The 16,488-nt window shown below is 53.3% G+C and overlaps 1 protein-coding gene across 21 annotated transcripts in view; it reads left to right on the top strand.

Moving 5' to 3' along the window:
* The window catches only part of NFASC (neurofascin), a 187,774-nt gene that overhangs the window by 116,789 nt on the left and 54,497 nt on the right, over positions 1–16,488 (top strand). For 13 of the 21 annotated variants that reach the window (XR_014793330.1, XR_014793331.1, XM_084865810.1 and 10 more), the window contains 5 exons: positions 99–295; positions 823–945; positions 4,298–4,468; positions 8,369–8,419; positions 15,798–15,909. Coding sequence is in view for 19 of the 21 variants with exons in the window: in XM_084865810.1 (XP_084721936.1) it covers positions 99–295; positions 823–945; positions 4,298–4,468; positions 8,369–8,419; positions 15,798–15,909 (654 nt within the window). In the remaining 2 variants the exon portion in view is untranslated. The remainder of the gene's footprint in view (positions 1–98; positions 296–822; positions 946–4,297; positions 4,469–8,368; positions 8,420–15,797; positions 15,910–16,488) is intronic. The other 8 variants (XM_084865811.1, XM_084865809.1, XM_084865803.1 and 5 more) reach the window with 1 other exon arrangement.

Below are 16,488 nucleotides of genomic sequence, written 5' to 3'. Positions count from 1 at the left end.
TCAGGGACTGGGGTCCTGAGATTGTCACCTGGAGCCCGGAACCCACCCTGTTACCGTTGGTGGCTCCCGCCTTACCCCCATCCCCCCGTGGCCCACAGCTTCCACTGGACTCGGAACAGCAGGTTCTTCAATGTCGCCAAGGACCCGCGGGTGTCGATGAGGAGGCGGTCCGGGACCCTGGTGATCGACTTCCGCAGCGGAGGGCGGCCGGAGGAGTACGAGGGCGAGTACCAGTGCTTCGCCCGCAACAAATTCGGCACAGCCCTGTCCAACAGGATCCGCCTGCAGGTGTCCAGTGAGTAGCAGGGCGAGGGGGAGGGGAGAGGGACAGAGTGGAGATGCCCTTCTCTTGGGCATCTTGGGGGTTGGGTGGGGGCAGGGACCATCATTCTAGAAGGACCACCCCTGCCTTTGTGTGAGGAACAACAACTCGGACACACAGCCTGGCACGGGGCAGCCTTGGTGCTTTGGGGCCCTGCAGGTCCTGCTTGCTTTTCTGCCTCTGAGCCACGCACACCACCCCAATTCAAAACAATTCCTTCGAAAGGAAGCTTCTAAACCAGAATCTTGAACAATTTCACCGGCCACTCTGGGCTCAGGAGGGGAAGGAGAGGAGCCTGTGAAGACAGGCACCCGTTCAGACAAAGGCCTCTCACCTCTCTCCTCTCTCCTCTGCCCTGCTTGGACCAGGAGCCTGGCCCTCTCTCCTGCCTCGCTTGTCCTCCTGCTCCCTCTTCCCCTCCTCACATGCCGGCCCCTAACCCACCTCCTTGCCCGGCCCCAGCATCACCCGCATTTCACCCTCCTCTGTGTTTCTCCCAGAGTCTCCCCTGTGGCCCAAGGAAAATCTGGACCCCGTGGTGGTTCAGGAAGGCGCCCCGTTGACACTCCAGTGCAACCCGCCGCCCGGACTCCCATCCCCAGTCATCTTCTGGATGAGCAGCTGTAAGTCTTGGGGGTTGGTGTTTTATGTCCATTTTAATCTTAGGGAGGAGGGTGGGCGTGTTAAATGGTGTTGGGGGGGGGGGGGCCTTGCCTTGTGAGAAGCAGCTGTAAGGTGGCCAAGTGGTAAGAACTGGCTCTGTGGAGGGGAAGGAACTGGCTCATTTCCTAAGCCCGGCTGCTATTCGCTGTGTGATTTTGAGCAAGTTGCTTAACATCTCTGGGCCTCGGTTTCCTTTCTTGAAAATGGGGCTGATAACTGTACTTATCTAATAGAATTATTATAAGAATAGGTAAGTTAATGCACCCAAAGTACTAATAACAGGGCCAGACACAGTAAGTACTCGGTAATATTTGTGAGCAAAAGTAAAAAGAATAAGAAAGAAAATACCCTCGGGTATTTTTTTCCATTGATTCTCTCTCTCTCTCTCTCTCTCTCTCTCTCTCTCTCTCTCTCTCTCTCTCTCTTTTTAGAGGTGGGGGGAGAGGGAGGAAGGGGGAGAGAAAGAGAAAAACATCGATGTGAGAGAGACACATAGATTGGTTGCCTCACCCTGACTGGGGCCAAGGATCAAGCCTGCAACTGAGGTATATGCCCTTGACTGGGAATTGAACCCATGACCCTTCGGTCCAACACCCTAACCACGGAGCAAACTGGCCAGGGCAGAAACTATTTTTTAATATTCCAGTTGAAGGTGGGTTGGTACCGAGCCTCTTTCAACCCTTGGTTGGTCTGGACTCGGGCTTCCTGTTAGGACAGAAGTGGAGCATGCGCGAAGGAAACCTCTGGTGGAGGGTGATGGGAAGTAGGATCTCTGGAGCAGGGGACAGTGCACCATCATGCAGAGCCTGTCCGAGCTCTGTTTTGGACTGAGGCTCATGTAATCACTCTGGACCTCAGTGTCTTCCTCTGTTTTCAAACTAAAAGTGGGGGGAGGTATTACGAGGGCGCATAGAGGACCGCTATCTGTCTTCCTAGCTGCTCTCCCTCCTTCCATCCCTCCCTCCCCTTCTCTCCCCCTTCCCCCGCCTTCCATTCCTTCTTCTCTGTGTATGCATCCGTCAGTCTAAACCAGTGATTCCCAAAGTGGTCTATATCGACCCCCAGGGGTCTATGACAACCTGCAAGGGGTCTACGTCAGCGAAAAAAAAATTTGGGGGTCCATGAAATGAAAATGGGGGTCCACGATAGTGGATCTCAACATACACTGATAGTACCTATTTACTTACATCATATTATCTTATAATATAAAAACATATAAATTATTTATAAAAGTACCTATGAAGTAAAAAATTTATTATATATGTTTATAAAATTGTGTAAGTTGTAGGATAAAAACCTGAACATAATGATATACCAGTATCATCTTGTTACAAGTATACGCGCAGTAAACATTCTTGCCAATTTTTGTCTCAAAGCTTCGCGAACTTGCACCGACTTGTTCAATCCGTCACTCTATAAATATAAATGTGAGAAAAATACGTTCATTCGTTTCCTGAATCTTGAATAGGAAAGTGCTGAGAAAATATTTTAAAAAATATAAACTGGTAGTTTATCATACAAATTATAGTGAATCAGTGTTATTTTGTTTGAGAATGCCGGAGAAAAGTAGGTACATTATTTTTTATTAAATTTTAACACTAAACTTCACTACAGTTAGAAATTTACAAAAAAATCAATATCAGGTAAGTAGGGGGTCTACCCAAAACCGAAAAACATGGCAAGGGGTCTGCGGCACAAACAAGTTTGGGAACCTCTGGTCTAAACCCTGCTCTCCATTCCTGAATTCTTACCAAAGAGGCCGCCTTGTCCACGAGCCAGCAGGTGAGTTGTTTTGCAGAAGGCGAGTGGCTTTGTGCCCAATCATTGTTCATCTCTTCCCTCGCCACCGAGCACTTCGTGGGGAAGGCTGCCTGGCCACGGACTGGGCGTTGGTCTGTGAGCTAACAGGTCAGAGCCTCCTCTCTCCGCCCCTGCGTCACGCTCTCACTCTGCCTTACAGCACTCATACCTCTGAGCAGGCCTCGTGGCCTTCTTTTTCTTTCCATCCCCACTGACATGTCCCCACCCACGTTTCCCTGGGTTACAGTAATGACCCATCCCTGGCCTTTCTGAAAACGTACATGTGACCCTTCATTCATAGGCTCAAAACCCTTCATTGCTCCTCCATCACCTGGACACAGTTTGGACTCCTTTCCCTGGCACACAGTTCCCTCCTGATCCGATCCCTTCCGTCTCTCCAGCCCTCCTCCGGCCCCTCAGCCCCTCCCCTCCCCCCGCCCTTCTTCTCAGGGGCTCTCTGCTTTAACACACACCGTCCCTGTCTTAGCTCCTTCCTCTGATGCCTTATCAATGTTTCGCGGCCTTCAAGCCACAGCTCAAGCCCCTAGAATGGACTGGCTGCTCCTTCTCTTAGCTCATCCCCTGCTTGTCCGGGCTGCCCACTCACCACACTGCATTGCAGGCAGTTATTTATCCCCTGTCTCTCCTACCAGACTGCAGGCTCTTTGGCTTTCTTACTCATCTCTCTTTCCCCAGTGCCTCACACAGTGCCTGCACATAGTAGGCCTACAGGAAACCTTTGATAATTGAAGAGCTGACTTTAGCATCATTAGCCTGGTGCTTTAAGAAATGGTGGCTGAGGGAACACTCATGGGGATAGGAAGGAGTTTGCTATGAGTAGTCAGCTCTAGAAGTAGACTTTTACAACCCAGATAGCTGAGAGGCCTGACTGTTTGCATTTACATCAGACGCAGAGCTTGAAAAATACATGGACGCTGCAGTCAGCATTCTCTGCCACTCATATGTACCATTCATTCTAAAATGCACCCATTTTCATGTTTTCCCATCTCCCAAACGGAGAAGCATCCTAAAATCGACGGCTTGCATTGGTATGCATCTTCCGATTATATTTGGTAGTGCTATTTGCTTTCTTGGGGACGGGGCGGCGGGGACAGGGTATAAAAAAATAAAACAAGTGAATTTGACTCCTGATTTGGGAGCATCTGAAGATTCGTGTTCCCTCCCTCTGGCCTCCGGGCCAGTCTGATCGTTGGTGGAATGAACGGGAGACAGAAAAGGTTGGTCATAGAGCATGGACGTGGTGGGCAGGCAGACCTGAGTCTACGTCCTTCTCTCCCTCACGGCTTATGCCACAGAACAGGTACGTCCTCTGCTTTCTTATCTGTGGCATGGGGATGAGCCCGGCTCAGAGTTGAGAGTGAGGTGAGGTCGAATAATGTGGAGCACCTGGGCCCAGCTGGCCCTCCGTAGGTGCCCACTGGCCAGACACATCACGATTATTGCTACTGTTACCATTTCTGCTCACCTCCCCGCGCCTCTGCTTTCTCATAGCCATGGAGCCCATCACCCAAGACAAGCGGGTCTCCCAGGGCCATAACGGGGACCTGTATTTCTCTAACGTGATGGTGCAGGACATGCAGACGGACTACAGCTGCAACGCCCGCTTCCACTTCACGCACACCATCCAGCAGAAGAACCCATTCACCCTCAAGGTCCTCACCAGTAAGTGCGGGCCCTGCCGGGGCGGGGGTGCTGGGTGCCTGGGTCTGGGGGAGACGCGTTGCCAAGGGTGACCTAGAAACCTTTCCAGCTCACTGTGCCTGAGCCACTTCAGCTTCTATCAGACACCTCCTGATCGGGAGTCTCGGGCTCAACTTGGTGCTGCCCTGAGTCAGTGCTTCTCACATGGGTGGGAATCAGAATGTCCTGGGGCCTTGGCATGGGCCCTGGGCCCAGCCCGCTGGCGCCTCTCTGTGCTTCGTCAGCTCCCGGGGGATTTGGAGCCGCCAGGATTTGTGGAGCATTGTTTTAGGAGCTCATCCACACCCCTCTCATGTCCTCAGCTGGATTACTTCTTTTATGTTTCGCCATCGTTTGCTAATCTTTATTTCTAGCATAAGCCACAGCACGGAACACCCACCTGAGTGGGTGCACCTCCATGGGTTGCGTTTGATTCTGGGACATGTGTATGTTGGACCATGTGGAATCGCTGTGTTTGCAGGTTTATGGCTGGCCTTGTTTGTTCTCATTTTTATTCCTGATTCTGTCTGACGGGCATCAAAGTGGATGGGCATTTCCTGACCCACCGTAGCGTTTTGCTGGCCCTGCACGGAGGAGAGAGAAGCTGACCAGCTCTGGGCACACTGCTTGCCGGGACTCACTGGCTTGGAGCTTGGGCTTCGAGTCCTCAGCCTGCTCGGGACGCTGAGCGAGTCTGTGTGGGTTGTCCCCGTGGATTTGTAACATGCCTTCCATGGAGGGCCCCCGCCCCAGAGACCTCAGTCTGCCTGGCTGGGCTGTGAATGATGTTCCCAACACTGGGGACAGAGGCGAAGGCGAGGGAAACCAGGCGCAGCTTTCTCAGGTCGGAGAAAAGAGGCTGAACCCTGGCTTCCCAGAACCCACATGTGCAGGTGGCTGGCGATGCCTCCTGGAGGGATGTGGGAGGCGGGGAGAGGCCTGGGTGAGCTCACTCCTCACTCAGGACAAGTGGGGCGACCCCCTAGCGTCTCCCTTTCCTTTGCCCAAGAAGGAGACCCGCCTTGCCAAGAGTCAACCCGGCCTCAAGGTGGAGCCACAAGAAGCAGCTTCCCCCGCTTCCTCCCCCTTTTCTTTTTTCCTTTCTCTTCATTTCCTCCCCTTTCCCTTTTCACTTCCTTCCTCTGTTTCCCTTTCCTCTTTTACTTTCTTCTTTCCCCTTCTCTCATCTGCTCTCGCTCTTTGACCCAGTTTTACCCGCCTCTAATCCCCTCCCCCCACCTCGTGCCTCTGCAGGTCCCCACACTCTGTTCTGAGCAACAGGATGGCCAGAAACCCAGGGACAAGCCCCACATGTTCCTGGCAGGGTCCCCCAGCTTCAGGCTGCTGCTGCCCCTCCCTGGCGCTCCTATTTTAGACAAGAAATGGGCTGTCTGAGGTGTCTCCTCGGGGCACGCCAGCTGGCCGAGCCGGGAGGACAGCGTGGTCTGCCCGGGACCTCGGCGGCCTCTGGGGCCAGGACGCGGCAGGCCGGGTTAGGATGTTAGGTTGGGGGAAGGGAAGGGAGGGCAGGAGTGGACACCTGCAGTGCCATCCCCGGGTCCCCCTCTCCCTGCCCGGGACAGGCTGGACGTCAGCCTGCTGTTTGAGAGCCGGGTCAGGTGACTGCCCGTGGCCCTGGCATGGGCCACCGCTGTCACACCAGGCAGAGGCGGGAATGGAGGTGGCGAAGAGCCTTCCTCTGTGGCATTGGTTAGAGATTTCAGCCACATTGACCAGTTGGTCTCTCGGAAGCATCCTTTTCTCTGAGAAAAGGGATGTCTGTGTCTGCTCCATTAATGGGTCTCCTGTGCCACCGAAAACTCTCCAAAAAAGTGCTGCTGGCTTCCTAGAGTCTCAGAGGGCAGCTTTGGCCGGGAGCAAGCTCCGGCACCCGCGCAGCCCACATGTGCTCTCTCCCCTCCCCTGCCTGGCAGGGACGCAGGCTTTTTCCTGTGCCTTCAGGGCCAGGCCGGGTGGAGGCCCAGGTGGGACAGCTTCGAGACTCAGCCCTCGGGGCTCTGTCACAGCTCGCCCACCAGGAGGAATGACCCTCTCCGTAGAGGATTTTGTATTTCCTGCAGTAAAGGAAGGGGCGCCTCACACACAGCACCGCCATCTGGGATCAGTTTTAACTTTGTTTGGGGCGCAGTCCCACGCAGAGCGGGTCCCGTCCACCCCGTACCTCTGGACAACGAGGGAAGAAGTCTCCCCGAGGAGATGCGGGAGCACTCACCGCCTCCCTCTGACATCTGTGTCTAAGTGACACTCTCTGGGCAGTCAGAGGCCTCCCTGTACGCTCAGAGATGCTCCCAGGTCCACAAAGGCAGGCGCAGCCTGAGCGTGGGTCTCCGCTCTGGCTGGGAGCACAGAACAAGGGCCTGTCCCCTGTGTGTCCCCGGAGTCCAGCCACAGCCAGGCCTACTCTCTGCCACTCCGCCTCTTCTTTCCCTGCAGGTCAAGTCCACCTGTAGCTCCAGGGAAACCCACGCTGGCATCCAAACCCAGGCCAGGCCTTTTACACAAGCCCTGCCTTAAGGGCTAGTGTGAAGTCCTGAGCATCTTCCTGCTGGATGCAGCCCCAGAGAGGGCCAGTCTCCGGGCAGCTGTGACAGGGTTGAGCTGTCCTCCAATAGGCCAGGTCCTGGCAGGCACCTCTCCTCCCTCAGGCCAGGGCGGAGGGTTGCGGGGGGAGAGAAGAGGGAAGAGCAGTTCTGGCTTCTCAGGACTGTCTGCCTGGCTGCCAGTCAGCCGCTCTACCCCCGGCCTGTGCTACCGACAGAACCTGAACCCCGAGGCTGGAAGGGATGGAGCTACAACAGTGAAAAGCGACTTAACGATGGCGGCACGACCATGCGCCCTACTTCCAAGTGCTTTCTCACGGAAGGTTCAGGCCCAAGGGTTTGCTTGCCTGATGTTGGAGCGAGGCCTCTAGTCCTGCTCCTGAAGGAATGGCTTCACTTCTGAGTCTCGGCTTAGTCAGCAGGCCTCTCCCCGTCCACAGTGTAGAACTCAAAGCACCCATGTACCCCCTCTCTCTCTCTTTCGCCCCCTCTTCCTCTTTCCCCCCTCCTTCCAAATTCCCTTTCTGATCCTAAAGTCTGAGCCCCAGCCTAGCTCTGCCTGCTCCCCGGATCACTCCTTGCCTCCTCAGAAGGAGGCCTGTCTACCCACAGGCACATCTCAGAGACCAAGGTGGCACCCACTAGTCAGGCTGGGGTGCGTGTTGCTGGTCAGCACGCATTGTCGGCTGCTGCCAGGGGTCCTTCTCTCCCTCTCTGCTGACGAATGTTTCTCTGGACCGTTTTCTCCGCTCCTTTACTCTCACCCCTTGCTACCTGGCTTCTGCTCAGACAGGACCCGGCCCTTTCCTGGGGCTCGCAAACACCCCTTTCTCTTTAGCCCCCCAAGAGCTGGCTTGACCCGGAGGCCTGACAAACGGGGATTTTGATGGGATGCCCTTGTTCAAAGACAGTTAGGGGTATCACTAACACTTATCTCATTTGTTTGAAAATATAGTAGGACCAGGCAGTTAAGGGCCACGCCTAATTTTTTTAATTTAAAAAATAAACATTTTTTTTTTTTGCCTTCTTTTGCAGGAGTTAACTGTTTCTTTCTTTTTGGGGCTGTCGTGTGCTGCTTGTTCTTTTTTGCCTTCTTTTGCAGGAGTTAACCTTTTCTTTCTTTTTTGGGCTGTCTTGTGCTGCTTGTTCTTCACCCAAGTGTATTTCCTTCCCAAGCTCGCCGCATCTTTCTTTTTTGCCAAAGGCCACCGTGCGCTCCCGGTTGTTTTGTGGCTTCGCATTTCTGTTTGTTCTCTCCCGTGTGCGCCTCTGTGACCTCCCCGTGGCCCCCTGTTCGCTCACCCTCTTTTGTTTATTGCAGACCACCCCTATAATGACTCGTCCTTAAGAAACCACCCTGACATGTACAGTGGTGAGTCGCAGTGGTAACCTCGGGAGTAACCTTGCCTGTCCTAACCCCAGTTTGCCTAACTCGACTGATACCATGTCATTCACGCGTGCCGAGTGGCAGGTCTGACAGCCGGCCAGGCCGGGGGGCCAAGGTGCCACCTGCCGAACGCCGCGTGCAAGGAAGACAGCGGCCAGTTGGGGAGTTTGAGGTGGCTGGTGTGGTTTGCAGGCCTCCAGTCGGTAAATTCTGCACATGTTGGTCAAACCAAGGGAGGACTTCAAAAGAGCTTCTGGGAGGGTTCCATAGACACTTAGGCATCAGTGGTAGGTGGGGGGCGGGTAACTGAGGGTGAGGAAGAACAGTAAGTCTGGGCCTAGTGTGGTTTAAAGAGCACAGAAAGCCTTGCAGTGTGTGTTTTGTTAACTCTTAAGTGTCTGGGTGTGGATTGCCTGCCTTGCAGTCTATCCGTAGCTAGTGGGGATGCCATATCACAGGCCCCTGGCCTCTTTAAAACCCACCTGGAAAATAATGAGAGTCCAGCTCTGAGTCCTGTTTCAAGGTGACTGTGGATGACGTTGTGCTGTCCCTGGCCCTCCTCTCTCCTCGGGGAGTGCATGCAAATGCAATGCCCACCCATCCACACGTTTGCAAGTCACAGAACAGTTTCCATGAGGCACAGCTAACTCGTCACACAACGGGTTGCTCAAGCTGATTAACGGAGTAATTGGCTCCTTCCACACCTGGGTTACTCCCCCCGTGGCTCAAGATGCCCCATTTCCCCGAGCAGCCAGAAGAATCGTCATATTCTGGCTCTGACAAGACAGCTGGCCCCCATCATCAGCCTCCCCTCTGAAGCTGGAACTGCAGGTCCCCAGGGGGGCGTTGTGGGAGCCACGAGACAGGAAGTGTCTGTATTGTGATGTGCTAATGTAAACAGCGAGTGGGGGATGGGAAGAGGGGTGAGAGGCAAAGGCTCTGACTTGGCACTAAGCAGCTAGAGCCACACTGAGATCCTGCCAAGGAGATTTACTGCCTGAGGAAGCAGGGGATCTTTGCTGGATTCTGGGTATTTGTTTTCTAAATGATGGGGCCACCACCAAGGTGTCCAGAGTCCCAGCGCACTGGTGTGGAATGTGCCTTTTTCTAAATTGGATTTCGGGTAATCTATTATAGGAATATTCTTAAAGCTGGAGAGCATCAGAGCCAGACGGTCCCTTAGACACCGTCTGGTCCCAGCTCCTCACTTTATGGAAGATAAACAATTCAGGGCATAAGCATATGGAGTTGTTTTGTCAATGGAGTTGTTTTATCAATGGCGTAGGCTTGGGTGATTCTAGCCGCTTAAACCAGTTTAGTATTACAAGTGAATGAGTGGGAGTTGTAAGAACCAAGGGCCATGAAAACAAGCAAAACTCACAAGTCCTTGCATTGTTACCGGAGAGGGACCAAGCCCAGAGCAGGTCTGCCTGAGGCCGGCCTGTGGTGTGTGGGTTCTTGCAGGAAAGATTTCACAATACGAGTCCAGGTGATTCTTTTTTTCTTCTTCTTCTTCTTCTTTTTAGGAATTGTTTATTGATTTTTAGAGGGAAAGGGAAAAAGAGAGAAACTTGATGTGAGAGTACAACATCACTGGGTTGGCTCCTGCACACTCCCTACCAGGGATTGAGCCCAAGAATGTGCCCTTGACTGGGAATCGAACCTACGAGAGGGATGACTCACAACCAACTAAACCACACTGGCCAGGGCAGACTTCCGGTGATTTTGAGCTGGGGACAGTGGAATAGGAAGGGTTGAGATAGAAGAAGCTACAGAAGAAATTCTAGGCCAGGCTGCTGTGTCTCTCTAGAAATGTTATAGGAAAGAAGTGCGCCTCCGCGAGCCTGTGGCCAGCTCACCGGAGAGTCAGAGAAAAGGGGACCTTGGAGACAGATTCAGGGGGTTAACCTGGGACGAGCTGCTGCTGATCCTTGCTCCCCTGGTTGCACGTCTCGCTGGGACACTTAGAGTTTAAGAGAAAGATAACTCACTCAAAAAGGAGATTCAACTGAGCACTGGCTTTGTTGTCTGGAGGGGTTTTATCTGCTTTCCAAAGGCAGGGATTTTAGGGGAGGTCTCAGGAGGAGGATCGCAATAGAATATTCATCACCTTTCCAGATGTGCCCTTTCAGGGCCATGGCCTTCATTGGACTGATGGACACCAGGGAAGGGATCGTTAGTCATTGCAGCTGGGCCTGGCATCGTCACCTGGCCTAGCTGCCTTTCTGGGCCTGGAGCTGAAACACAGCTGAGGCCTCGATGCTCTCTCTATGGAGGCAGGGTCAGGGCGTCCAAACAGCATGGCCAGCGATATGCCAGGGGCGGAAAGGGCACCCTGGGGGTGAGGTTCAGCACCAGTTTTGCCTGTTGCCAGGCACTTAGAGTGCTTTCTGCCCCGGTCTACCGTCTCTATCTGACTGTAAATTGCTCAACCAGTGTGTCCAGCTGTCAGCCTCCGTTTCCCCATTCCACTTGCCAAGGAATTTTCCTGGCTTCTTACCATCCTGCCTCGACATGAGAGGGACCCCTTCTCTTGAAGTCAAGGGAGAATGGCTGACCAAGCATGACGGCAGCTGGGAAGGTTGTAAAATCAAAGTGAGGCCCGTGCTGAACAAAGGATAGCTGCTGTGTTGGATGCTTCTAGAAAGAAAGAGAAAGTGAAAAGAAAGGAAAGGAGATAAGGCCCTTCCTGAGTGCAGAGACCTGGCAGAGAGACTGTGCAGTGAAGAATGTCCAGTGCATTGCTGTGCTTGGCTGTGAAACATGGCAGGTCCCTTTTGTAGCAGTGGGGCCACCCCTCACCCCCATCATTCCATTCCGTTCTAGTGATTTCTGCAGTGGTTTGGTGTCCTCTGAATGTGCCAGATGCCCCCTGACTTGCCCAGACCAGGAGAGGAGGAAGATGAGAGTGTGCACGCTGAAGGAGACTGCCATGAGTTAAACTCGGGCTCCGGGATGCACCATTGATTGACCTTGAGCAAGTCATTTAGTGTGTCAGGCCTTTTCATCTGCCAAATGGGTCTATTTCCTGCCCCATCATTTTGTTGTGAAGATTAAATAGGGCTACATGCATGTGGTTCCTGGTGTGGTGTCAGACACACCAGTGATAGTGAAGGGAATGGTGTAACTGCCTAACGCTTCTGACATGAGGAAGAACTCCGAGTGTTTGAAGGCAAGCCAAGGGGAGGAAGTAGGCACAGTCCTGGGAAGAGAGGACTGGGGAGGGAGAAGCTTCAGGGCAGGATGTAAAGACAAAAGCTGCTCGGATCTCAGTGGTGCTCAGAGCTGGGGAAGAAAAGCCCTCACTGCTGCCTGAGAGGCTGGAGTTAGACTTGCAAAGGGACTTCACGGCAGGGGGAGAAGCCGATGTTACTGGGTAAGGAGTTTTCCTTGTCCTCCGGGTGGTTGGTCAGCTGTTCTTAGAGCCAGAGAGGGGGTGAGATGGCAGGGATCCAGCCCATGAGTCCTCCATTCTGAGAACTGAAAGCAGCAAACGGAGGACCTGGCTGGCCCCTAAAGCTGCTTCTGGCAAAGGTTCTTGGGTATGTCTGACCCATTGAACTCTCTTCAGCTAACAGACAGCCCCTGACAGAGGGGAGCAGCTCGGATGTTCCGCAGCCTCGACCTTGACTCTTACAGGAGACAATGGAGGCATTTTTTGTTGGCCCTCTGAAGTCAAGGTGTTTGAGGCAGGGACATCGCCTCATGTCCCATGACCAGCTTCCTCTGGAAACCCGTATGCCCACTCTTGAGCCACAGTTGTGAGAACAGGAGAACTGCATCTGGGTTCTGAGTTCGATCAGGTATTGGGTTGACCCAGTCCTGAAAATCAGGGAGCGTAAGGGAAGCATCATCAGCTGGACAGGGGTCCCCGCCTCTGTGGTGAAAGAGGGTGTCCTATGTCACCCTTGGAAACTGTCATCTTCCATTATCATCTCGTAGTGTGTCATGTAGTAAGCACCTTTGTCTCAGAGATTCCTCCTGGGTCTACTCCAGCAGCTGGATTATCTTTTATACATTTTATTTTAAATCCTCACCCGAGGAACTATTTTTATTTTTAGAGAGAGAGAAAAACATCAAGGTGAGAGAGAAACATCAATTGGTTGCCTCCAATATGTGCCCTCCTAACCTGGAATCGAACCCACAGCCTTTTGGTGTATGGAACAAAGCTCCAACTGACTGAGCCACCTGGCCAGGACAGTGCTTCATAAATTTTTACGTAAACCCCTCCTGCTGCAGCTGACCCCATCTCTTCACAACCTCCCCTGGGGTCCAGCCTTCTTATCCCGTATGATATCACACATGTCACCCTGACGCCTCTCTAAGCTTTTCATGGCCTTAAGAATCCAGTTGAGCCGAAACCGGTTTGGCTCAGTGGATAGAGCGTCGGCCTGTGGACTGACAGGTCTCAGGTTTGGTTCCGGTCAAGGGGATGTACCTTGGTTGCGGACACATCCCCGGTGAGGGGTGTGCAGGAGGCAACTGATTGATGTTTCTCTCTCGTTGATGTTTCTAGCTCTCTATCCCTCTCCCTTCCTTTCTGTTAAAAATAAATAAAACATGTTTAAAAAAATAAAAAATAAAAAATAATAATCCAATTGAGATGCTTTTGGAGCCTTAGTTCCCAGCCCAGCTTCTTTCCCCACTCAGGCCAGAGTATACTTACTCGTCACCGCAGAGAGGTGGCATCTTACCTGAGACAGTGGGAACAATGTCTGAGGAAAACATACTGGAAGAGGCTCACCACCAAAGCTAAGACGAAAACACCTTCCTCCTTCACCTCTTTTGCCCTTGAATCTTGTTTTTCTTTGAACATGAGACATATTCCCAAAGCTGTAGGGATAAGTGAGGTGTCCATCTTTAAAGAGAGAGACAATATAGAGCAGATGTCAGAACAAAAGCTTTGGTGCTAAGTGGTCCAGCATCCAAAACATAACTGCTTGTGACCTTGGCAAGTTCGTTGACCTTGCTGGGCCTCCGTTTTCTCTGCTGAAAATGGGGGTGATGTCCCCAGGTTTGTTGCGAGAATTTACCACGATGATAGATGGAGGTGCTGGCACAGCACTTGGTCCATGTGAAGGCTCGCCCAATGGCGGCCCCAATGATTACCTCTGACTTCTAGGACGCTCTTCCCTATATTGTTGAGTGTTGGCTTATTTCCCAGTAGCTTCTCCCCTTATAGGATAATTCTGTGGTTGCTAGCCCACATCTTACACATGAAGTATTGCTATAGCCTTTGTTTTTAATCTTCACCAAAGACCATGCTGAGAGAGAGAGAGAGAGAGAGAGAGAGAGAGAGAGAGAGCTCCAATGAGAGAGAAACATTGATCAGTTGCCTTCCGGATGCACCCCAACTGGGGGTCAAATCTGCAACCCAGGTATGTGCTCTGACCAGGAATCGAACCAGCAACCCTTTGGTACAATGGGATGATGCTCAACTAACTGAGCCCCTCTGGCCGGGCACTGTCACAGCTACAGCATGTCAAGGCACCCACAGTGGGACTCTGTGCTCTCTCTTCCTCCTTCCCACACTTAATGCTTTGCTGGTCACATGTGCTTGTGGTCCTGTGTGCAGTGGTGTGACTTACATGTCCACAGGGTCACAGGTTGGTTTCTGCAGGTGGTATCCCAGCAGGAAGGAGTATGCCCACTGAGCTGGGACCTCTTCTATGTAATCCTAAGGTTCCTGACACCAGAGCCTCCTGCTTGAACTCCCCCTCTCCTCGTGGTGCCCTTGACCTTGTGTTGTCTGTTTTGGTGATCACATGACGGTGGGTGGGAGGAAGCTGCTGCTTTGGTATCAGGCTTCCTTGGTACCAAGAGCTGCATGCTACATGAGTTATAGATATATGGACGGTAACCAATTAACCACATAATGGATTAACCCCTTCAGTAGCCACTGTGGTAAATGTGTGCGCAGGGTGGACAGATGAGGACATCTACAGAGGGAGAAATAACATGGCCGGGGGTCGCTTGCTGCCTTCTTTTTGTTCTCTTCTCCCCTTGAATGCATTCATCTCACCCGTGTTTATTGTGCACTTGCTGTTTGCCATGTGTTGCTCCAGCCGCCTAACCTTTGCATGCGTTTCATCATTTCCCCCCCTGACAAAGGCGCAAACTCTACGAAATGGCTAATGGAGAGAGGCTGGGTGCCCCTGGGACTAGCCTCCACTGATCCAGCCAGGCACCAGCTAGTCCAGCAAGCTCCTTTGGGAGGCCCCAGGGTCAGAGAGTGCCGCGGCCATGCTGTCCTCTCTCTGCCAGCCTTCCTTCACAGGCTCCGCCCAGGAAAACGCCTTTGTTCCCTGGGCGGGCACTCTGAGGGCTCCCAGCTCCTGGCAGCTCTGCCCTCCTCCCACCTCTCCCCTGTCTGCTGGGTGGGAGACCCAGTAAGCCCATGAGTAGGCCCACGTGCATGTCTGTTTGTACACCTTCGGGCACAGGCGCCTCTTCAGGCCTCCCATGCTTTGGGCTCCTGTTTGGAAACTCCCGGTTCCTCTTCCTTCCATCACATCCATCTAACAGAACTACACAGAGTCCCGAGGGAGCCCTGGGCTCCACTGCTAGGGTGTGCCCAGACCCACCCGACCCCTCCCACTGGGAAAGGGCCACCCCAACAGTGACAATCTCTGCCAGTCTCTGCGGGCCACCGGCTTCACACCTGTGCACGTCATTAACTTCACAGCCTGGGGCTACTCTGGCTCCTTGATTTGCACATCCCCTCCCCTCACATGCAACCCACACCCTCCTGCCTGCCCCCTCCCACTTCCGGAGTCATTAGTGACGCAGTCTTGGCCCCAGAAGTGATTTCCTGTCATCTCTCGTTAATTCTCCCCGTGTCTTTGCTAACCCATCAGTAACGCTCCCCGCATCTCTGACTGTTCATCAGCGTCTCGTGGCTTCATCTCAGCTTCCTGTCTCCAGGGTCCCCAATGCCCTGTGGTCCCAATGTGTGCCTTCCCCTTCCTCCCTCTGCTGCTGAGATGGCCCCCCAGGGGCTACCCCACTGGCCTCTGGGGTCCCCACACAAGATGCTCAGGGAACAAACCACTCGCCGCTCAGGCAGCCTCGCCCCGTTTCCAGGGCACTAGGAGGGAAGCGGCTCCTCTTGGCCGGTCCTTTCAGAAGCAGAGCTGCTCACACATGTGCCCGAGGGGCCCAGGAGCCCCGAGCTTCCTAACTCCCTCTCCTAATGATGCCCAGCCCTCGGGTGGTTTCGGCTGGGAGGGGGCGGGCCCTGGGGCCTCTGAGGGGAGGGGGACAGCCAGGCGAGGTGACATCTCTTCCTAGCCTGACAGCCTCGGCTGATGTGGGCCAGCCCCCAGGGCAGAAGGCTCAGCCGGCTCATTCTGTCCTATTCCAGCCCGGGGAGTCGCAGAGAGGACGCCCAGCTTCATGTACCCGCAGGGCACCGCGAGCAGTCAGATGGTGCTGCGCGGCATGGACCTGCTGCTGGAGTGCATCGCCTCCGGGGTGTACGTACCGCCTCCCCCCACTTCTGGCCGCCCTCCTCAGGGGGCTGGGAGGGAGCTCGGGTGTGCTCTGAGTGCCGTGGTTCCGGGTACAGAAAGAGAACAGACAGCCTTCCATCCCATTCTGGCCATCTCTCTCTGGATAGCGAGGAAAGGAGACGGGCGGGCATGCTGGACAGGTTAGAATCTCTGAGGCCTTAGGCTTAGACTGAGGTGACTAGACGTCTGTCCCGCTTTTGGCGGGACAGTCCTGATTTTTAACAATTTGTCCCGCGTCCTATGGCGTTTTTAAAAAAATCCAAAAGAGCCAGAACTGGGTTTGGCTCAGTGGATAGAGTGTCGGCCTGTGGACTGAAAGGTCCCAGGTTCAATTCTGGTCAAGGGCATGTACATTGGTTGCGAGCATATCCCTTGTAGGGGGTGTGTAGGAGGCAGCTGGTCTATGTTCTCTCTCATAGATGTTTCTAGTTCTATATCCCCCTCCCTTCCTCTCTGTAAAAAAACAATAAATATATATTTTTAAAAATCCAACAGATTTAAAAGAATCTTTCCAAAAATCAGGACTTTTTTTAAATGCCATGG

Source organism: Pipistrellus hanaki, assembly GCF_964339955.1.
Source record: "Pipistrellus hanaki genome assembly, chromosome: 18".
Taxonomy (NCBI): Eukaryota; Metazoa; Chordata; class Mammalia; order Chiroptera; family Vespertilionidae; genus Pipistrellus; species Pipistrellus hanaki.
The sequence above is the reverse complement of the archived record's forward strand: the minus strand, read 5'-3'. Positions and strand labels throughout refer to the sequence as shown.